Source organism: Ammospiza nelsoni, chromosome 3 (assembly GCF_027579445.1).
Source record: "Ammospiza nelsoni isolate bAmmNel1 chromosome 3, bAmmNel1.pri, whole genome shotgun sequence".
NCBI lineage: Eukaryota > Metazoa > Chordata > Aves > Passeriformes > Passerellidae > Ammospiza > Ammospiza nelsoni.
The window spans coordinates 57,043,098-57,067,829 of NC_080635.1; the positions used below are offsets into that span (position 1 = coordinate 57,043,098).

The window sequence follows — 24,732 nt, forward strand, 5'->3', positions numbered from 1 at the left end:
CACCACATCTTTCATCTCTTTTTCTAAATGAAGCAAACAACTCAAGAGATTTCAAAAATCAGAAAAACACATAATCCCTTAAGCCTATTAAGTCTCTTGAGCTATCCAGGCGTCTGAGCTTGGGAGGATGAGGGACCACAATCTAGAAGGACAAATACAATAATCTAGAACCATAAGAGACACAGTTAAGTAAAGAATGGCTAAGATTTGCAAAATGCACAGAAAAGACACTTTCACATGTCTGGAGAGGTATTACCTAATGTGAGAGCGACTGAGGATGTCTTTAAACCGTCAAAGAAACCTATCTTTCAGAATTTTAGCAAAGTCTCCTGAGTTATTGCAGATACTTGCCCAAGTTTAGAGCAACATGCTGCACCTGCATTTGTTATGAACCCACACTTCCCACTTGCAAATTGGTTCCTCTTGCTATCAGAGCAGAAACAGCTCTGATTCAGGTAAAGTTAAGCAAATTAGGAGATAAGTTATGATGAAATCCAAGATAAAGTGAGGCTTCCTGACTACATACCTCTTTGCCATGTTATGGTGGATGGGTCAATATCAAGGCGCACAAATTTGCTGATCTCCTCTTCTGTTAAAGTCTTAGGATCAGTCTTGTTTATTCCCAGCCTCTACACACAAAAAGTTCAAGAAGTGCGATGAAATGGCTTATTTGCTTCAAATGGTGTAGCTGCTCTGGCTTATCAACCCCACATATGTAAATTTCAATCTTAGTAATCCTGTTTTAAGAAAAATGCAACCTGATCCCACAGTGATTTCTTTACAACTGACATCTTGTTAGATATAAGGAATCATTACACTGAGAATAATTCACAGCAAAATAATTCAATTATATTGAATATTGAATATTATATGAAATTATGATTCATGTATTTGAATGTTATAAAGGCAAACTTTTATTTACTCAGTTGCAGCTCATGTGAAGAGAGAAATCCATTTCAAATGTAGAGATAGTTGGTATTTTATGAATAAAGGAAACACTTCCCCTCCTTCCCTAACCTGTTTTCTGCAACAGTGTAAACAAGAACAAATTGAAAATATCCCAAAATTTTGATGGAACAATCTCTGAGCCTGACTCTGCCTCAGAGTCAAGCAGGTATCAGCCTCATTTTAGTTGACTGACATTCAGCTGAGCACCACAAAAGCTTAAAATGTTATAAGGCCTCATTTACCCCCTACCAAAACAGAAGCTGTCACTACCTCTTATCCTTCTTTCCACGCCCAAATTCCAAGTGTGCATGTGGCAGCTGCCCATTGCCATCCCATGACTGAAACACAGTCAGTCAGGACTCAGAAGCCAACAACAAATATGGAACTGGCCACAGAACAACTGGAGCTGTCCTTAGGGGTCATATCTGAGAGGTTCATATTCTCTTTCTGCTACACTGGCGGGCTGTGTTCCTCTCTAGGCTTTTATCAGAATGGCACTCTCAAATCCAGACACGTTGAACACACATGAATTGCACAGGAAGCTCTTCTGGAAGCATTCAGGGAGCAAGATGGGATGCAAAAATACACTGAGCATACAAATGTACCCCTTGAAGGAAGAACACTGTGAGACTGACATCAATAAAACCCCAGAAGTATATGCTATATTAGACTTTCAAAATCAGAAAATATTGCTAAACCAAAGAATGTGAGCTTTCAAATGTGCCTATACCATAATTGGAAAAGTATTTTAAAAACTCTGACTTTAATATTTCATCAGAAAAGACACAGCATTTAAAAACATTACTGGTTTATTTCAGGAGAAAAGAATAGCAAAAATCCTAGTTATAAAAATAATATCAGACCCAGATCCTATTACTCCAAGGATGATGCTTTCAGAAAAAAAGTCTAGACTTGATATATTTATGAGAGTTTATACAAACTGAGCCCCATACATCAAGTAATTTTAAACAAGTTGTGTAAGAGAATGCATTTCATGAAGAGGCACCATAAAAGAGGAGAGACTGAATGAACAACTTACTCTGAGGCGGGCAAGCTGAATAGCAGAAAATCCTCTCACGCCATTAACCATCGGAACCAGCCTGGTATACAAAGACTGGAAAAACGACAAAAGAAGTTGAAGGGAAAAGTTATAAAAAGCTAATGTTTTTAAATTTATTCCTCCTAATTTCAGTAAGAACTTCCTAACATAAGTTGTGGACTTCTGATTAGAGACTTAAAACATAATTCTGAGAAGGCAGCAGGCTTCTGAGCCATGTCTGATTTCACAGTCTGAAATCCAATTGCCAGAAATCATTGGTTTTCTCTGTTTCAGCAAAAAATTTATATATTCATTTTGAAACTGGGAACCTTTTAAAACTTTAACCAAGATCCAAAGTATTTAAACTCCAATTACAATTTCCAAACTGGCCTAGAAGTACATTGACCTAAATGTACATTGCGTACAAATGTACCAAGCAAAGGGTACAACTCTGCTCAGTTTTAATGCTGCAGAAAACAAAAAGAGCTCCTTCTTTGATCTCCTTCCCTTTAAAGCCCCAAGTTAAGATTTGTTTAAGGTCATTTTATATATTTAGCAGAGGGACAAGGATATAGTTTATTTTCCCCATAACTCATTCTTCTTAAGGTGCATCATACCTAACCACACATCAGAAATAACAATTTGTAACTTTGAAATGAGTCTTCAAATTACTGAAATGAATAGGATTATAGGTAGGGAAAATATGCTTTTTTACACTATTTAGTACAGTCAGAAATAGTTGTCAATGTTCTGGGCCCAGGATCATTATCTTAAAGACTACCTTATGATAGCTATTTGCTAGAAAAATACATTGCATATGGAAAATTTCCCAGCAGAACATAAAATGGCATCAGCAACACTTACTGTTCACATATGAAAATATAAAATGATAAACAACATGTTTGTCTCTGAAATGCAGTTTATTGAAAAACTAAAAATGAAAAATGTCATCTGGATAGAAGAAAATCATTCTCACCTTATCAGATTGAGTATTCTCATGCAAGATCCTAGCATCAATAGCAGCAGCCAGCAAATTATTTGCAGCAGTTATAGCATGAATATCTCCAGTCAAATGAAGATTGAACTAGAAGGGGGAAACAATAGGATCTTTTTATAAGAAAATATATAATTCAATTAATTAAGACAAATTAGCAGCACAAATCATTGCTATCTCCTTGAGGCTGCAGCTCTGATTAGTCAGCTGTCAGGACAGGCTGAAGAATTCCAGGTGAAAATACACTGGGACATATGAAGGACTTGTTTTCATCTGAGCACATGGTAAACTACTCTTAAGTGCAGCCAAACAAAGCCAAGAACATCTTCATTCTTTGCTAAATGATTCAAGAGTAAGAAGCCCAGAGTTACAGTTCCACATCATTAATATGGAATCAGTTTAGCATTACTACCCACTACCTGGCCTGGAGCAGAGGTGTGCATTACTGCTGAATGTGCCCCAGAGCACAGCTTGCATCCTGGCTTTGGGGCCATAGCCAGCTTTCCTTTAGCTGCAGGAGAACAGCCCCATACCTCACAGGCATGAACGTCGCTGACACAAAATTTAACAAACAAAGTTTTGTGAAAACTCTGAGATGAGCATCTCAAATTAAGACTTGTGTTACACAGGTACTGTATTTTTGTGTGTCTGACAGAAGGAGTTGGAAGGTCAGTTTTAATGGCACTTCAGGGCTGACATAAGGACTCTGCTTGGACCAGCTGTGCATGGTCAAGGTGGTTCCTCACCAGTTCTAGCCATAGAGAGGTTTTGCTGAGCTCTAAATTAGACTCTATTGGGGTAAAACAGCCATACATTTCCAAACCAGCACTGTGAATGTCACAGAATCATTAGGGTGGGAAAAAACCTCCAAGATCACTAAGTCAATCTTCAGCTATGAATATCACCATGCTCATTAAGCCATCCCACAGACTGCGGGCTGAGGCTGTCTCACCTCCTCCATGGGGATCACCTGAGCATATCCACCTCCAGCTGCTCCACCTGCACAGGGAAGCACACAGACACATCAGTTTTGGAAAAAAACAACCATCTTTAAACACACCAAGTGAAACACACAGCAGTGATGACACATTTTTGACATTTTGATTTCTATTAGAAGATCAGTGATGCACCCAAATAAACATGATTTCCTTAATCTTGCTGGCTTTTTTTTTTTTTTTTCAGTAGGTAGCAAAAAGAGAATTCTTGCTCTGAAATGAAAAGCTACATGTGATGGGTGGTGCAGGCTCTGGCTATGTAAATCTGCTTTTGCCTGGATTTAGGACACAGTCATGCACGTGCAGCTGCTGGGTGGAAAGACAAAGCAGTCACAAGCAAGCACTGCTTCTGAATGAAACCTTCACACCCTTGCCTGGGCACTCCTTCCTCTGTACATGGTACAGGCAAAGAAATTTGCTGTTGCCTACACACAAGCTGAGTGGAGGGATTAAAGCACTCACATTAAAGCACTCACATGCACCAGTCTTAGCTGAGAAGCACCAAGCACCAGGAGCCTTCTAGCTGAAGCCAAACTTGTTAACTTAAACTTCAGCAAAGCAAAGCAGAGCAGATGGGGGTGCTTGCCCAGTTAGGCACCAATTTCAGCTGAGAAATGGCAAAAAAGAGATTGCATTACTTCCTGCTGCTGGCCGGTATTTACAAACGAACGGAGACGGGGCAAATCTGAACCAGTGTCATGAGCTATTTATTCAGCACATCAGTCTCAGTACATTGTTAGGACAATGGAGACAGGATGTTAACAGCATTGAAGATGGGCTTGCAATCTGGCTGGGTCTTACCTGGCCCTCAGGCTCTTAAAGGGTTTCTAAGCAAAAAGGCAGCAGCCCACGATTAGAGGAGACAGCTCAGGAGAACAGAGAGAAGAGGTTCAGACCTAGCCAAACGTGTGCTGCTGACACAACTGAACCACAACTGCTAAATTCCTTGTACTGCTTGTGAATATCCAATGTGGAGCCTTTCTCAAGGAGCAATTAGACAGTAATATTTAGAAATGTATTTAAAGAGTCCCCATGTAGAGGGGTGGCTGGAAGAGTGTGTACTCACACAAAATTCCTCATGGCTAATTACATCCCTCTGCCTTTCCTTATGTTTAGGGTTTATCTGCATTATCAGTACATGTTAAGTGCAGGAACATAGGTATGAACCTTGCACAGGAAGTCATGTGCAAGAAACCTTAATGTATTAGTTACATACGTATTAAAAAATCTAATATGCTATGACTGGGACAATCAACTGAGTGAAGCAATTAAGAAAGTAAAACAGAAGAAAAAAATTCAAAAAGGCAGAAAAGCAGTATTTCCTTTTAATCTGAAAAAGGTCACAGGTTCTGCAAATATTATGTACCTTTCACTCCAAAAGTAGGTCCTTGAGAAGGCTGTCTCAGACAAGCAAAGGAATTAATGTTAAGGTGTGCAGTAAGCGCTTGAACGAGACCAACTGTGACTGTGCTTTTCCCCTCTCCTAGGGGTGTAGGGGTTATTCTAGCAAAACAAGAAAAAAGATTAATCAAATTCTTTGCTGATGTCAGCCTGGCTAAGGATATCAGAACTTAGAGCTTTTGATTTCAATGAAGAATATTTGTACAGCAAATTTCAATAAGATTACTTTATCTTCACAAAAATACTGCCACAATGTTAGCCCTAGCTCAAGCTGGAATGCTAATATACATGTGTCTTCTATTTAAGCAATTTACTATGATAGCAGAAAAAGAGAAGATTATTTTGGCAAAAGTTCTAAAAAGAATATATTGAATTTAGACATTTTTATTACAGCACAAAAGTCTCACCAGTTTCATTAACAAACCATCCATCACTATACTCTAAGCATGTATTAATATTTTTCTGCAGTAATGCATGAGATCTTTTATTCCCACTGTTCAAACTTTGAATGAAACAATAGAATATTTTAAGTTAAATAACCAATGCTTTTCTTTGTAGAACTCAGCTATGCCTCTCCAGTCACCATAATCCTCAACAATGACAGAGCAAATGCTTTTTAAATATAACAGGACACAAAATCCACTATATTCAATTGAACATGATTCATTGTACACTTCTGTTTCAGAGATTTAAGGGCAATAGGGGACAATGACAATCATAGTCCATACAAAAGATCAAAAGCCTCATGCTACAGCTCCCATATTTAGACCATGACTGAAACAGGACAGAATTTTAGAAATACCTGCAAACTCAAATCAGAGACTCTAACCTCCACTCTATTCTTGTCCCTAGAGAAGACTCTATTCTTGCTCCTTTAATAAAGGGACAATGACAGCTGATTTGGCAAGTAGAAAACTTCATCAGCTTCAGTGAACAAGAGACACCTCAGTTTAAATGATCCTCTCCCTACTTTCAACATCAGCACATTTGTTTATGATCCATCTTAAAAGTGTGTCGGGGGTGCTAGGGTTTTTCTTCTCTTTCTGTTTTTCTTTCTTGAGGTATGAACACATCTCATGGCTCCAAAATGCATTTCAATGATTCTTTTGAGGCAGCATTTCTCTTTCTGACTGGCAAAAGAAGAAAGCCCCAGTCTTTTTCCATTCACACCACTCTCACACAAATCTTCCTTTTTGGCAAAGAGCAACCATTCACATTTTTGGTGCCTTTTCTACCTGCAGAGAAGTACTTCAGTGAAGCTGATGTAAAAACTAGTGCTCATTCCCAAGGAACTACAAGCGTGCACATGGATCTAGTCAAAGGGGAACCCTTATCTTGTGACCTTTTCAAAACTTGAGCTGAAACATCTAGCTCTAATTAGAAACACTTCCTTCCCCAACTAGTAATTTTTCCAAGATATTCCTATCCTAAGATCACAATTCAAATGGCACAAAAACATTAGAGTAATTGTAAGAATCAGCTTAGTTCAGTCAGTTCACAGACTGGCAAAAGCACTTCTTTGTCCCATGAAAGAAAATAGATGAAAAATGTTAACTTTTCATAAATCTATCTTTTACAGCATCATCAGATCCTTGGCTTTTACTTTAAAAAAGATGCCCTGGATAGATATATCTGGGAAAATGTGGGGAGTTTGGAAGTAAGTCAAATCAACATCTTTATACTGTTCTAGGGAAAAAAAATTTCAGAAATGTAGTCTTTTAACCAAATTTTCAGTGAAATCAATGGGGTTAAGCACATCTATAAGAGATTCCCTGAATTCTTCAGTTTGAACTACTCTTATGTGACCATGGGCCACTTATTTGGGCACTTGGTTTTAGCAATTTTCTCCCACATTTTATAACATTGTGTTCACCAACCATCAGATTCTAAAACATCATCAGTAACTTACTATTCGTTATCCTAGACTACTCAATTATCCTAGAATGGCACTTCTTTGACTTAAAAAAGAATTCATAGAACTCTAGCAAAGTACCTATGTAGAGCCAAAAAAGAGGTGAGAGATTTAGAGCATATCCTTCATCTCAAAAGCAGTTTTGGTCCCTGTTGTTTTTTTATCCATACTGGGCCTTCTTATTTTCTTCTGATCTACTGCAGGAGCACAGAATGCTACTTCATTTCTTTTACTTTCAAGATTGCAGTTCCTAGAAGAAAGGATACTTTTAATCTCTGCATTGTCAGGACAAGGAGCCCTCAGGGCTTTACTGTTGCCACACAGATAGCTTCTTTTTTTCCCACCACTCTTTTTCTCATCTCCTTTTTGTCCCAGGATCTTTACTGTTGCACAAATGTGTTTCTTTCAGAGCATCACAGCCAGGTTAACTCACTTATACTACCAGTTTCACCTTCTGACTACTGCCATAACACTGGTTTCCCCAAACCCATTCAAGTAATTCTTAGCATGGTTTCTCCTTATCCCTTGTTCTCCTCTACTATCTCATTCACTTTTGTCTATTGTCCTAATCTCTTTTACTTGATCCTCTTATTCCTGTGCATTAGAACCACATTTAAGGCATATAAAAGTAATCCTGAGGCATTACTGTGTTAAAACACTTAACAAGGTGACAACTCATGAAACAATTGTTTAAAAATAATAACAAAAAAAAAAAAAAAACCAAACCAAAAAACAGAAAAAATAGTAATGAAACACTCAAAAGAAAAGTATTCTACTATGAAAGAGACACCTGTAATTGTTTACTGGAAGTTGCCAGTAAAGAACTTTCCAAAAACTCTGTGCACACAATGGCTGCACTACTAACAGAAAAAATTACATTTGCAGGGCATCCTGTTGGTGGCTACCTCTATTTTTGAGCATCAGGCATATGAAGTTCACACTTAAGAGAATTCAGAGACACAATCCCTAGTTATTTACTTGGTTTCAGGTCAAAATGTGTCAGGTGGCTGATCTGGCATGCACAGGAACACAAGGACTCTTTACAACTCTTATGAAACCAGGAAAATCAAAGATGCAGCCTTCATCCAGAAAAGACAATGAAACTGCAATTGACAAATGCATAAACAGAATGCACGTTGGTAGCATAAAGAATAATATCTCCTTGTCACAGAAGAAAACAACACACAATCAGTCAAGTGTCACGTTACTAAAATGCTCTGGTAACTTGACTGGCCTACTCTAACATGACACTGTAATATGAACCAGAAAGCACTGAGAGTTTTCTATGAGACAGACCTTTTTCCAGAAAGCAAAAAGAGCTGCTCTTTCATTAAACTGGCAAGAAACCTCAAGAGCTAAACAGTTATTTATTAGTTTCAACAGTTACCAAAATCTCAGCTTTAAACATTAGTTAAAAGAAGAAGAAAAAAAAACCACCTGAAATTTAAAGAAAATTCTATTCCAATAATTTTCTTTTGAAATTTTATTTTAAATATCTTCCCTTTTGTACCTGCTGTACTTTCATTGGGGTTTATAAATGAAATAATCCACCTAATCTGTTTTGTGGACATTGAGCTGTTTTTGCTGGCTACACTACTGAGCCTACACTCTTGCAGCTTAGGTCACTTGCTCACATGGGTGTAAAATTACAACTGCCAATGGCTAACTTTAGCTCAATTGTGCAATGCTATGCTTTAACCTTATTCAAATTAAGGAAAAACCTCCTTTAAAATGCAATAGATTTTAATGAACTTCAAGAGACTTTAACAGCCATTTGCACTATTCTTCAAATTTCTTTAGTATGTTTTCAATCAAAATACAGAAACCCCACAATAATTTCCCGCCTTAAACTTTGCCACCTACCAAGCAGTCATCAGTTCCCTGGCAAAGTAAGTTTTCCATAACATTGGAAAGCCTTCTCTCTTTATGTATATCAAAACAAAGATAAGAATATGCAGACTTTTTGTTTGTTTGTTATACATCACATTAGCTTACAGCAGAGCTGTTTCTGTGGGAAAGCTACACGAGGTCTCCCAAAGAGAAAATAAACAAACAGGGAGACACACACTGCACCAGCTGTAACCTCCTCACAGCTACACCAGCCACCGTGACTCCAGCAAGAACTTCACTGCATATGTGACAATTCTCTTTCAAAGTTTCTATGTTCAACTCATAAGTATCAGCAGATTCAAAGATTTTAATGAGTTCATGACTCATGTGATCCACATGGAAACCTGCAAGGCCAGGCTATGGAGGCCATGGGCAACTGAGTTCCCACCTATGTACGTCTCCCATCCTAGATGACAATTGCCAAAGATGTATTTCTGAGCACAGAAGTGTTGCAACTGCTGTCACCTCATCGAGATGAGGCTATGGCAATGTTGCAGTGGCATCCTTGGGGTGGGACTGGAGCTTCCAAATACAAAAGCACAGAGGTCACTATGAAGCTAAAATGACTGAACAAAGACAGGAACAGACTCAGGAATCCTCCACTGCAAACTCTCATAATCCACTACAGACTCATACACGACAATCCCAGTCAGGAGCTGAGTAATGACATGACCAATAGATGACAACTGTCTCAACTATGACTTTACCTTGGACTGTCAGACAATTGAGGGCATCAACACAGGGGCATTTTTCTCTCTTATCCTTCCCTGTATCTTTCCTCTAATTTTTATTTTCCTTTTTTCTTAGTTTTTAATCACCTTGCAGCCCAAGGAACACAGTAAAAAGAAATACAATGCTTTTTTTTTCTCCATTTTTATCTCACTGAAAACGTAGTTCATCACAGAACAATCTATTACTGTTAGGAGAAAAGTACTGATTTTAAATTTTCCAGCATTCAAAATCCAACACATTTCTTGTTAAAAGCAGAATTGTATTTCATCATTTTCCCACTTTTTATTCTTTCTTGTTTTGCATTTTTGAAGTGAACAAGTTTGCAGAACTATCTGCTAAAAGTCACAACACTGGAGCATTTAGAAACAAGATACTGAAACATACACACACACAGACATAGATTCTAACAAACTGCAGCTGTAATTTCATATTGTGTCTGTGAATATGCCATGTACATGCTTGAATACATGATTAGGTTACACTGAACACTAAACTTAGCTCCTAGGTCAAGCACAAGCTGCATTCATTTGCATGCTCTCAGCTGGCAGTGAGTGGACGCAGTTTGAGTTAACAGATCCTGTGATGTATTATTTAACACACTAAAATTCTGTTTGCAGTCAGTGAATGCCCAAGAACCAATTGCTCCACAATAACTTGTGGCTCTGCCCCCATAGTGTTTTAACACGAGCCCTAGAGCAAGCCAAATAGAAAAGAAAATAAAAAAGCAAGAATGAAAAAAAAAAAGATAAAAGAATGGTCTCCATATAGAGGTACATGAAATTTATGAAGAAATAAAGTCTTACCCTTATTTTCGGGTGTCATGATCTGTTCATCAAACTGCATACAAAGTTTATAATACTTCAGCATACAAAGTTTATAATGGATGAGACACTTAGCCATATTTGCTTGCATTTAGAAGGAACAAAAAAGACTGCAGTTAGCAACTTTTTAAAGGGCCCTAAACCTTCCATAGAGATAAAAAGGTACATTTCAGTTGTATTTTCCTGCTCAGAACAAGAAGTTTGGTCTTTAGCATATCAGGAATAAACTAGACATGCATCTGCAGCAAATATTTATAAATTCCTAGACATGGTGAAACATTTAAATCTGAATGTGCAACTAAAGGCACAAATGTCACTGGCTGCATCATGGATGGAGGTTGGAGGTTTTGCAGTTTCTTGAATACACACACACTTTACACTCTTTTCACACACAAGAAGTTCCCATCATACATTACAAATGTTTCCACCAGAACTGTAAGTATAAACATATATCTTAAACATTTCGTCTGAAGCATTGAAAATTTATTCTGAAGGCTTCATTGCACTGCATCATTCTAAAATAATTTTTAAATATCTTTGGTTACTGTGAACAAACATAATAATCCAAATAGCAGGTTCTGGTTGTCCTTGCCTTGGCAAGGGAGAGAATGAAGGCAAAGGAGGATATTTCACTCCCCAGTTTCCACACTTCAGTGATATTTGATTTTCATTGCATTGAACACTTCCCCATCAGACAGAGTTCCCTGCTTTTCTTAAAATCATTGTCATCTGCTACAGCCATTTCAGCAAGGGGGAGCAGCTGAGAGCATATAAACACACATTATATGTATATTTTATATGTACTATATTTCAAAGTCAAGCTTTGAACTCCCTCAGAAGAGAATGTTCCCACTATTGTAGTGACCCTGCCCAGGCACTTCTGCAGCAGATGTGGCTTTGCACTAACCCCACAAGATGCAATGACTCCAGAGATGTTACAAATAGCAACATATTGCATCACCAGCTTGGCTAGGTACCAAACCCAGCCCTTTGTTTCTGAAACACCATTCTGTATTGGTGTATTTTATGTAAACTTAAAAGAGGATACAATTTTCTACTTTTTGCCAGTTTTTTGTCTTGATGGTCAAAGCTTCTGCATTTCTTCCACATGCAGATGCACTTCTTTCTGTGACAACTGCTTGAGACAACTTCTTTGAAGGAGAATGGGGGACAAAGCAGTGTGGAGAAATGTAAGCACTGGTGCATGCAATCTGACACAACTTAAATCCACCCAAATGGGGCTCTGCAACTTGTTATCTTTGCACCTCCAGACATCTTCAAATAACCTCTTCTTCTGAGAGAGGTTTGTTGCTAGGGAAGCCTGGATTGGTCTGCAGCATGATGACCACCTGATGCTGTTGACATCATGAGCATGAAAATACATGGCAGCAACTTTCTTTAAACTCAGTCAAATGCTGAACCTGTTTTTGTTTCTCCAATGCCACAAAAACCAAAATAAAACTATGCCAAAGGAAACCAAGCTCAACAAGCTGTTATTTCCTTCTCTTAACTGCTTCAGCATCCTCCAGGAATATCTTTAACGCTGGACTTCTATCACATAGCTTTGAGGAAAGCCTCATATCTTGCCTGCCTCAGCTTTGTGACATCAAGTCAGACTAAAACAGCTCCATCTCAGTGCCAGAAATCCAGGTTTGTTCCCACAGGAAGGCAGTAAAGCAAACAGTTCAAGAAACACCATCCAAGGTGAGGAATCCGTAGGTAGGGGTGGTTAAAAACAGCCTTCTCCTTCTGCATCAGCCAAAACTGCATTTTAAACCTGACTGGTTTTAGTTAAAAGGAAGCAACCAATAGATTAACTCAGAATATAAAGACACACTGCAATTTAAGTATTAATGAAAACCTTCACATGTTTGTTCACAAGTACAAGTTTCCACTTAGTAAACCAGGTGAATGAAAAAGTTGTGTCACTGAATGCAAGAAAAACCTGAAGCTCTTCAGAAGAGAAGTGCATAATTCCTGCTGAGCATTGCATTTGCTAGAATCGTGGGAAAAGCAAGCAGGATAAGCCTGCCTGGAGACATGTCTACATTTCAGAGAAAAAACATGGCTTTTTAAACTTTGTAATCTGCTCTTCAATAAAAAAAGTATTTATTGTTAATATCAACAGATTAGCATCTAGCTTCTGTTAATGTTTGTTTATAAACAGCCACAATGCAAGCAGCCTTAAATATCCAAGTTAAACATTTAAAATTCTGATAAAGCAGTAAGAAAAACTCCACTCACCAACATTTCACAGAATCATAGAACAAATTACCTTTTATAAAATTTACTTTAATTCAGTAAAATGAGTTTGGAAGAAAAGCTGTGTTACTTCAAAGAAGTTCAAAACCTGCTCACTGTCAGAAAAGAGCAACATACAGATGAAAACATTGAAGATTCTTATTTGTACAGAGTATAAAAAAGATGTGAGTTGCATGTTTATATTAATAAGAGTGGAAACAGCAGACATTAATGACATTACATAGCATTCTTACCCAGCAACTAGAACATATTTTCCATCTGGTTGATCCTTTAACCTTTCCAGCAGGGACAAACGTACTTTGGCTTTGGTTTGGCCATAGATCTCAATTTCATCTGTAAGCAATCCTATCTCCTTGGCAAGTACATCAACAGCTTTTGGACTCTGTGCTCGGGAAATCTCAATATCACTGGAAAAGAAAACAAATAGGAGCCAGGAGATTTCTGTCAGCTTAGGTGGTCGACAACAGAGCACAAAACAACAGCAAATAATCCAACAATGGAGTTATTGTAATGAGTTTTTTAATTCCCCTCTCACATTTTATTAACCAAACCTAAATATTAACTAACACCTAATATAACATTGAAAATCACATACAGAGTTTGTTAATTGTTACAATTTCATAGAGAGCTCTCCTTTAATCAGATTCCAAATATTACGTAATGCTTTCATATCAAGCTAGAAATGTGTCTGCTGGATGCTCAAGCACGTCCCACTGGAATGGATGTTTCTGGATTTGTTTTTCCCTTTTGTTCTCCTCCCTCACAGCACATTTCAGCACATACAATTTACTAAAAAGTGCATGCATTCCTTGGCCAACAGTCACACAAACACACTCGCTAAACCCGAAGCTTGTGCATGCAGTGCCTTTCATCCGAGGGCAGCACCAACATTGCTGCTGCCCACGAGGGCACCAAAGGAAACAAGGCATTTGAAGACCAACTCATGCACTTCTAAAACACAGCTAAACTAAGAATGGCCACAGAGCAGGAGTCTACAGCACAGGGTTCAACCAAGACATCCACTGAGCTTACAAACTACCCCCAGCAAGGGTGAGCAGTAGCTGAGGCAAGCCACAGATTCCCTGAGGGAATGTGGCTGTAGGGGACACTATTGTAACTGCAATTCCTGACCTAGACAACCTGAGGTCTTTGGATTTAATATTCCATCATGCATTTTGCATTTGTGAGCTTGACCTCGTTGCCCATTATGTCCACATAAGCACGTAGAAGCTGTAAGCTCCTGCAGCATGGAAGCCCAGGGGCTGGAACACAGGATGTGAAGAGTTGTCTCCTTGGGCTTTGAATTGCTCACACTTAAGAAATTACTTTCAGCCTAACCAGGCTAAATTTCTTCCTGTAGTTTCAGATGATCACAGTATTTTTAAGACAGAATCTGGCAGTGTTATGAAAGCTCATGTCCTGAACTTTAAAACATTCTGCAAGACCTTAAATATCCACCAGTGAACATAAAACTACAACCAGATCTCAACTCTGTGTGTGTACTTCAGCCATTCTGCATCCACTCGACAAATGATCAGTCTGTGCCAACTTAATGGCTTGGAATTCTTTGAGAAAATCCTAAACTGGCTCCATTATTCATTTATAGCTCTCAAGTATCCCCCTTTTGCACCCCACAGCAGGTAAGTGAAACCCAGAAACCACCCACCCAAACAATGGCATAATCCAGAACTACAGGACAAGGAGTTACTCAATCACAGTACTAAGCTGGAACCTGCTTTCTTTCAAAGACATACTAAGTGCGTCCTCTTTCACAGAAGGATATACCTTTGGCTTCCTATGTGTGACTTCAAACACAGCTAGTCATAAAAATTAAATGAGAGCACAAGATGGAGTGGCTTACAAACATCACATTGCAAAAGACCATCTGAAGTTTTCACTCAGAGCTTCCAATATATAAACAACTAAAGTCCCAGAAAACTCTTGCTAAGTTGGTGATAGTGTGGTCCCTTAAAGATCTAACCAATTAAAAAATTCAGAGTGACTATTTTCCTTAAAATAATTGATGCATTTAGCAAGGGGAGAAAGATACAGACTAATACGACAACACTACTTTACATTTTTTTCCTCCTTCTAAATATATTTTCCCAAGACACAGAAAATTAAAGACTTGGTTATACCTGGACTTTAGAAGTCTATATTTGTTGCTGACTCTTTTAGTCTGACAAAATATTCTCTGTATTGGAAATACCAGAATTATTCAATATGTTATGTTATTCAGTATTGCTGGAGATGTGCAAAAGTGGTTCTTCTGCATGAATGAAAACTGTTAAGCAAGAAGGCCACCACTGACAATGCTAAGTGATAATTTACAAAATACAGAAAAATTTAAAAGATGGAAGAAGGCTCTACATCTACTCACCTGACATTTCTTTTTTACTGCATACTGTAAAAAAATTTTCCATTCCATTTCCAATATATTTGGACATACTTCAACCCAGATCTCACAGAAATCAAAAAGCAGATGTTCTTAGTTTTAGTGCTTAAGCAGCTTTGCCTCACTTTCAATGAATACTCCATCTGTTTCCACACAACGTGGTGTATTACTGAAAGCTTACATTTTATTACAGGATACTTTCCATCTGAAGGGATTTTTTACATTTAAAAGAAAAAGACTGAAAAAGCTATAGACTGAGCAGATAAATGCAAGTCCTATTACTAATTATAATCATATATATTATATGATGGTGTGTATATATATTTATACACCATTATTTATTAATTATATAATTATTGATGTACTAAACACAATGTCATAGAGAGGGTTGGGAATACCTTTTTGTGAGTATTTTTTTTTTACCATCACTCTCATGACATCACATACTTTCATTGTATTATTGAAGGAGAGTTTTTTAGGCTTCATTTCTAAAAACTGAATTCTAGATTTCCAGAAAAAGCTCAAGCATTTCTGCCTCCTTGTGTCCCTGGTCACAAGGAAAAACTCATTCTTTTGACATCTCTGGTTTAAATTACATTTGTGTTCATTCCCATTGAACTGTTGTAAGAGACAGTGAAAAATAAATCAAAATACAACATTTTGTCACAGCTTTCCAAAATGACACCAGCAGGATTCAGAATTACAGAATCACAGACTGGCTGGGGTTGGAAGGGACCTCTGGAAGTCATCTGGTCCAACCCCCCTGCTCATGCAGGGGCATCTAGAGCTGGTTAGTTGCCTATGTCCAGGTGGCTTCTGAATGTCTCCTAGGATGGACGCTCCACAACCACCCTGCACATCTGTGTCAATATTTGGTCACTCTCACAGTGAGGAAGTGTTTCCTGATGTTCAAATGGAGCTTCCTGGGTTTCAGTTTGTGCTCACTGCTGATGGTTCTGTCCCTAGGCTCCACTGAAAAGAGCCTGCCTTGTTCCTGTTTGTATTACTGTACATTGTATTTAGACACACTGGTAAGATCCTCTTATCCTCCAGACTATGGAGTTCCAACTCTCTCAGACTTTCTTCTGGTGAGAGGTTCCTTCAGCATCTGCAGAAGCAGGCGTATCAATAAGCAAAAAAAAATGCTGACACTTTCCTCACTTTCAAGCCATTGGTTCCTCTCTCTGTCACCCAACACAACCAACACACAGCAAAGCACTTTAGCACAGTAAAGAGCTCAGACTGCTTTAAATATCGGAGATGTCAGCAATCATGCCAAGGCAGACCTGAAATCCCTGAGGCCCAGACACGGGCCTTGGGAAGTGAATGACAGGAGCTGATTGAAAAGATTCTGGCTATGAGAATAAATATGCTTCCTGCTTTTCACACCCACACAGGAATTTAAAAGTCTAATGCAGAAGAAAGTATTTCTACTGAGGGAAGAAAATAAATACAAACTCAAATGCCACTGAAACCACTGAGCCTTAACTAAACACCTTCCTACACCAGGGTTCAGCCATTAGGAACCTCTTGTCTTTTGTATTTCTGTTGGTGTTGCACAAGGCTTCTCCTCCCTTTGACAATGAAACCTTCCAGCTTTAGGACTTCATGAAATAAAGCTTGGCTCCAATGTAAAAATCAAAGTAAAAATCAATATCAAACAGAAGCCCACAGTCATGATGAAGCCTTTTTTAATCTTATATGGATTATATGTTGTGCCATACAAGAGAATGGCACAACATATAATCCATATAAGATTAAAAATTATTTAGGCACAGCACATTTTTAGGTTGTCACACTTGCTTGCTCTTTTTAAAAATATTTTTCACTTTTTTTCTTTAGAAGCACTTATTACCTGGGCACTGGGGAGACGGGTTGCAGTTTCAAGCTGTGGAGGTCCCACTTCCTGTACTGCTGGGACTGGATCCATCGCTCCATGTTTTTTACCATGTTCTGGTTTTAAACAAGAAAACAGCACACAACAGCTGCATCATAAAGGCTGAACAGCAATTTCAAACAGTCTCTAGAGTATGTTGAAATAACTTCCACAGCAAAGGCTAACAAAAAGCCCCAAACTTAAAAATTTTTCCATTTCATGGTTTTAGGACAAAGTAAGAGCCACTTTTCTATTGTATGACCACATTTCAAAAAGAAACAACCCCACTAACATATAAGTGGCAGAGAAGATTCTCTAATTAGGCAGTTGGACATTTTATTCTGATCAAGATAGAGAATTACTATTCTTCTCTCACACCTTAAAAATAATGGAAGATACTGATTGTTCACTGACTGACTCATGCTGCTTCCAAAATTAAATAACATAGCTTTGGACCCTCTATCCATTTTAATGCAAAAATGCAGATACAATTAATCTTCTCAGTCTTACCAGAGTGAGTGACATTAGCCTATTGACACAAGTGCTTCTGCCAACCTTTACTGTATTAATCACAATTATAAGATGTCTGATTTTTAATTTACCTTTCTCTAATTAAATGCAACAGGTATTACTCTATCTGACTAAGAGCTGCTATTAAAATGGAAGCCATGTAAGATGGTCAAATGAGTAAAACAAATACAAACTGTAGAAGCAATTTCTGCAACTTATAGAAAGAGCAACAAATCTGTAACATTGGTACAATCTACAAACAGAGGTACACTAACCTGCATTCTCATTGCTACTGCAAGAGAACCAACAGTCTTTTCAGTAGCAGGGTTGTTCTGCTGACCATAGCTGTGTTTCTCTGAAAAATATAAGTATTGCAGTTATAAATCACAAATCTTCTGTGAGTGGGAACATGTGCATTTGAAAGTTATATACAAATAAAAAATTTCTGAAGATTGACTTGAAATTTACCAATATTACTGACAAAATTATAGGTGGCTTCTCTAATACTTCAAATGAAACCAACCAGAAGGATGAATAGACTATGAAAATCAGAGAGTAACTGTATGTTCTGAAACATATTACACAAACCCACACAAAGAAATTCGCAGAGCTGTATTTGAAAAGCTACATGCACTCTTAAACAGAACACCTAAATGAGCATGGTAAAGACAGTCTTCTCTTTGACACACACTCTACAGTGGGCAAGAACAATGAAATGATCACAAATACCATACAGGATCATTATAACTTAGAAATAGTGGATACAATTTTTTTTTTTTTAATAGCAACAGTTATCTTCATCAGCATGATACTAAAAGCAGATATTCTAGAGAGTCTACACAAATCAGAGTGACTTCAACTTCAGAGACAGTTATAATTGTTTCTAGTGGCAATATAGCAAATGATAATTATACATTAGCTACCCCAACTAAACATATTATTTTGTCATTTTGTTGTAATCCTTCTTCTGGCTTGTTCTTCTGTCGTTGCTCATTGACTTTTATCTAGACACAATTTCTCCAAAATTCACATCCTAGTCTCTGTGGGCATATCAAGGCCGTGGCCACGTTCTGAAGGGCGTAGATATAATTGTAATAAAAAATAACAACTGTACGCTGACAGCTTTAACCTTTCTGCCACGGGGGAACTGAAGTGCAAGCCCTGACCTGGTCAAGCTCTTGCTCTGTTCACCCCTTCTGCACTGGTGATAAAAGGCTCACGTTTCCTTGCACAACCATCCCTCCCCACAAGGGTCCCAGAGCAGCAGGGCACAGCACCCTCAGACTGCAGACAGGCTGGCAGCCACAGCCCACTCTCCCACGTCCACTGCTGAGGGAACAGGAGATCCTCCCTGCAGACCCTCAGCCTCACTCCATGTGCTTCCTGACCCTTTCTCAAACCTTCCTGCCAGCAGGCATCCACACATCAGTGACACAGCTAACCAAGCTGAAGGCAACAGTCCTCATATTAAACTCTAATTAAGAAAGTGTCTGAAAAGTCCTTCTTCTTGCATTAACACTTGCAATTAAAACAAACAAACAAACAAACAAACAAAACCCCAACAATTTCTTCTGGAGATGCTCAGCTTTAGATTTAGACAGAGGAGTTTTACTGGAATAGTCTATCACAGTCATAAGCTGACTCTTGTTGCTTTGAGACCAGGCTGGGAGAGCTGCCAAGCAGACAAATGAAGTAGGAAAAATGAAGTTTAAAATCCCCTTTCAGACAGCTGTGCTTTACAGAAACATTTTGACTTTTTATGCTATTTGGCTTAATTCAACTATTTTTATCAGGGCAGAGCTAGCATGTGTGTAAATACATATTAGAATCAGACAATTCCCTTCAATAAACTATTTCTCTCAGACTGCCTATGCTACAGTCACCCCACAAATGACTAACCAGGCTTTTACAGGGGTGAAGGGGAAGCTAGAGGTGAAAGTCATGCACGCATGGAGTTAGCATGACAATCACAGGATTGCAACAGCTCTCCTAGGATAAATTTTCCACATGGAAGCTGCAATAGCACTCCCTGCTTCAGACTATGGTCAGATCAGCTGAACTTTAGATATTGTGCTACCTCCTCTGACTCATACCCTATTGTGCAGGTGAGTGAGAGCTGCTGCCAGGTGCTACCTGCCTGCTCAGGCAGCTCAGAATAGAGATGGGGAAATGGTTGAATTTCCCACTAACATACTTAGCCATGTGGGCTTCAGCTTTCAAATGACCCCAAAGGAGCTGGACATCTCAAATAATTCTGGCATCCTTAAGTTTTGTTCAGAAAGTTACTTTCATTTCCATACATTCGCATATAAAGTATATTCCTGCAAGACTCTACCAGCACTCACCTGATTCCAAGATTGCCAGTGCAACAGAAGCAGATGTTGCACTGCTAGAAAATTGCAGAATGTTTTAAAATTGTGATAATTTAAAAACCTTTGGTCAAAAAAAATACTTGAAAAAGAATTGTCACTTTGGAGTGAACACTTTTATCTCTACTCTCCTGATTTACAACATTACACTTCCCCTGTTCAGCTACATCCTTGCAAATTCTGAGTGCTTTTAAAACATGCAAGTGTGTTAGACAACATGCACACCCACACAAGTTGGAAATCTAGCCACCATCTACCAAGAACAAATATTACTTCATGGCCATTATTGCTTTCAGGCTTCATTTAGCTCCTGTGACCCCACAGATGTTAAGTCGGACATTTCTAAAGCAAGAAAAAATCCAGAACAATTTCCAAGCACCTCAGCCAGATTCCATGGAAGTCAAGAGACAGTTATAAGACTCAGTTGTTTCTCCAAGGTCACAACTACTCCACAATGGGCTTTCCACAAACATCTTGCATCTAAACTAAGTGCATTCTTCCTGTCAGACACCTGTGTTTCATGTTCCTCTCTAGTAAGCCTTGAGACCAACATTTTTATAGCTGGTAAAATGCATTTCTGCTGTAATTTTGGAGTTACCCCAAAGTTCTGACAACCTCAAAAGCATTACCAAAAGACAGACAGACATTTGGTAGAGTTCTGGCTAAATTATCTTGATAAAAATCTCATGCTGTCTTTCAAAAAAAAAATGCAGTACTCAACAGAGTGCTACAACTTGAAAAATGCAAAGAGATGTATATGCTTACGCCAAATCTTACACTTCCTGCATTAGAAATGAATGTTACTGTGGTGTGTAATGCAGTTCTTCTAACACTCTTTCAGAGAAGGGAAACACTAGTATTATCTACAGTTCTTTAGAGCAACTAAAGCATGAAGATATTTAAGTCTTAAGATGTAGCATGCAGTTATACTACATAACTTTGAGGCCTGTGAAGGCTCAGACTCACTTCTCAATGCAGAGAATTAGGAATCTGAAAGTGGGGCTTGCACCAGGCAGCACACAGTGCTGGGAGAGTCCAGTCACTCCTGGTGCCCACTCAGGCTGCATGGACTGGCTCATCCCACCCTGTCAGAACCTCCCCAGGTCTGTCACATAAGAGGTTTATACCTTCAGGATTAAAATGAGGGGAGATTCATATTTATTTATTTTTAGGTATGACTGCTGTACCACCACTCTCTCTCTTCTCTATTCCTTTCCCCCTCTCCCCCAGTCCTCCTTCATGTAAGGCTGTGTCATAATAGCAGGCTGGGTACCTGCTCAAGAGACCTGTGTGCCAAGCTCTGCCCTACAGATACTTAACAATTATATCCAAAAACCCCTAGGGGAAGCAAATGGGCATTAGAGATGGAAGGATTCTCTTTGTCACTAGTACAGGAAAAAGAAAACATGAATTCTTTTTGGACAACTTGTGCAGCATCAGGAAGGGAAAAGGCTTGGTACCCATCCTTGATATCCTCAGCAGGATCAGAGATCTGCTTTGGGAGGCAGACAGTGAATGCCCAAATGCCTTCAGACAATCAAGTGAATAATAACCCAGATCACCACACCTGCAGTGTCTGTTCAAGTCAAGGGTATATCATGAAAGACAAGGAAAAAAATCTATTGCTAAGGCCATGCTTTGCATGGGAACAGCAGCTGCTCTTTTATGAGCCTGATCTTGCATTAGCTCTGCATGGAGTACCTGCTTCATTTGCCCTTAGGGAATATCCCTAGTTTAAAACCCATGCAATTAGGTTTTCTCAGCTTTATGCTCATTTCCACACTTTTGGTCAACAGATGTCAATTTAGTGCACTTGTGATAAGATTTTAAAAAACCCCAGATAATCAGTCATGCTACCCATGTACTTCCTCATTTTCCTATTCATTTGCAGCATAATCTCATTGGGATGCTGAGCAGTCAAATTCACATACACACCAAAAATCTAGAAAATATCTAGAGATCTTCAGAGAATTTTAAGAAATTTTACAGGTAAAATGACATGTTGTTTATTATTATTACACATTATTCTAGCAGCGGAGTAACTTCTGGGAAGATTTCTTGATTTTATTCCCAAGAAAATTCTGTAGCATTTTTTCAACTGAGAAATTATTGAACACATACACACTCTACAACAAGTTAGGGGAAAAGGAAGGAGATTAATCCAAACCCTTTTTTGATGGAAAAATGACTGCAGGAGACATTCTGCCTCTTCTTAACTACACATGATTTCTGTACTCCCTCCTGCACCACTCTCTGCAGTTTCACAGCACTTTGCAGTTGATGTTTCTTCCCTTCTTCTCCTTTTCTAATATTCCAGGTGAGCCCACAGAAGTCATAGGACAAGACACTACACACAACAGCACTATGTAACAGCGCAGCTGATGACCCAAAAAAGTCAACAGATGATGACTTTTGACTCTGAACTCTCTGAATCCACTGGGTCATTGCTTATCTAACCATCCTGCTATGAAGAATCTGTTCCAACCTTTCCTCTCCCACCTAACATCTTTCCCCTATTTATACACCAAAGAAAGGTGTGCACATGCCCTGTGCACACTCCTTTGAAGGCCCTCCCAGAGATGCAGCTTTTAACCATGCTGCGTTGTCACCAAGATGCCACACACATCCCAAAGGCTCACTGCACACCACTGGCAAGAACTGTTACCTTTTATCACCTCTTACCTGGCAGAGGATCACGAGCACAGTTGATGACGGTGGCCCCAGGCTTTGTGCAGCTCACAGGAACATCGTGGGGTTTCGCGCTGCCGAACACCACCGCGTCTGCGTGACGGAGCTGGGCACGGCCCAAAGCACCCCCAGAAACAAAACAAGCACTTCATCTTAGAAACACACACTTGGATAGGCATCTTAAATATATTCGCACTTACACAGCAATAGCCTTTTGAGCAAAGCTTTTACAGACAACGAGAACAAAAACTGATCCAAACTATCCAAACTGATAGTTTGATTCTTACCTGCAACGAAACTTAATAGCATTTAAAATTAAGTTAGGTAAACAAAATGTGAGATCAGGTGAATGAGGTCAAAGTATAAATATTTAATGGGAATTATATCCTTCCAAACAAAAAGTTCTACCATTGTCCTAAAGTCCAAAATAACTTTGAGTAACTTAAGAAAAAGAAGGGTTGAAAGACAGTAAATAGGCACTTATAAAGAGTACAGTCAGATTGTCTGACAGTAGAAAACCAGGCCAGCTGTCAGGATTGCAGGATGGCCCCTTCTGCGAAGATCAGTGCCTTTGAATACCAATTAAAGCACTTCTTTCCTTCTCAGCTCATGTCTGCTAATCACTGCCCCTGATTTAGCTCAACCCAGCAATGTTGGAGCAAAAATGGTTACCACAAAAATTCTTATAATCAAAGACCCAAGTGCCTTTCTCTCCCCACTTCCTCTGAAACAGAGTCCTTTACCAGAATCACCATGAGATAATGGACAGCACCAGAGGCAGATGTATTAAGATACACCAAAAAAGCAAAACACAGACATAGCATTGCCTCAAGCCTGACTGCAAAAATTATTTCAGAAATACAGCAGCTTTGATAATATTTTGGATAAATGTAAATTAATTCCAAGTGTCACAAACCCAGTGAGCCACTCTGTGAATTGATTTGTGACTGACAAGAGTTCCAGCTTCTTTTTTGGCCAAAAGTGCTCTGACACAGCCCTGCCCAACACTCTTGCCAAGAAAGAACAGCTACAAATCTTGTCAGGATAGCAAGTTTTTGGCACAGCTGAGCATCCAGGAGGGGAGAAGAACGTAACTGCTGCGGAAAAGGCAGAAAACTAAAAAATCTCCATCTTCCCCTCAGAGGACCCAAGGATGGCCTAACCCTCCTTTGAGATCCCCATGTGGAAACAAAGCCAGAAATGTGGGAGAAGGTTTACTTGCTTGACAAATGACTAATGCAATGAGCTGATTCAGGCTTCAGTCACAGGTCCAGCAACACTCCTGTGATTGCCTGTGCACAGCCATTCAGCCTTGTTCAAATTGGTCACACTCCTGAGTCTGGTGCACATATCAGCTTACAGGCCACTCTCAGAGGGGCACATAAGTCATAATGCTTGTCCAGTGTCAGGTCAAATGATACTGGGAAATCTGCAAGGAAATCTGGATAAAAAGATGCTGCAATGCGTCATGTACCAAGGATACCGCACTGAAGGCACACTTTGCCCTGCAAAAAAAGGAAATCTCTGCTGTAACAATCAACATCAACACAGAGAAAAACAGTAATTTTTCTCAGTTGCATGATCACAGCCTTTTTTTTTTTTTGCAAGGAAAAAATAATTCATATTCTAGCAGTTATAAATCATATACTGTAAGTCAAGATGCCTTTCCATGCAAAGCCTCTGGGACAAGGACTAAGAGCTTTGCGCAGTGCTCAGCATCGTGAGTTGATGAACAAGTTGAGAGCTGTATGCAACAAGTAATAATTCTGATGAATGTTCAGCCAACATGCTTATGACAGAATTGATTCAAAGTAACTGTAATGTCAGAAAACAACTGATGGAACCAAATATTCATCTCTATGACTACCGACCCTAATGTTGAAAAATGTTCTTAACAGCT

General features: G+C 38.9%; 1 protein-coding gene across 1 annotated transcript in view; it reads right to left on the bottom strand.

Annotated features, from left to right (window-relative positions):
• MTHFD1L (methylenetetrahydrofolate dehydrogenase (NADP+ dependent) 1 like) overlaps positions 1-24,732 on the bottom strand; it is a 144,716-nt gene that overhangs the window by 106,983 nt on the left and 13,001 nt on the right. Inside the window, exons 7-15 of the mRNA XM_059469561.1 lie at positions 22,827-22,938; positions 18,051-18,130; positions 17,245-17,342; positions 13,228-13,401; positions 5,343-5,479; positions 3,934-3,980; positions 2,964-3,071; positions 1,988-2,062; positions 527-629 (exon numbers count right to left, since the gene is read on the bottom strand). Of these exons, the coding sequence (XP_059325544.1) occupies positions 527-629; positions 1,988-2,062; positions 2,964-3,071; positions 3,934-3,980; positions 5,343-5,479; positions 13,228-13,401; positions 17,245-17,342; positions 18,051-18,130; positions 22,827-22,938 (934 nt within the window). The remainder of the gene's footprint in view (positions 1-526; positions 630-1,987; positions 2,063-2,963; positions 3,072-3,933; positions 3,981-5,342; positions 5,480-13,227; positions 13,402-17,244; positions 17,343-18,050; positions 18,131-22,826; positions 22,939-24,732) is intronic.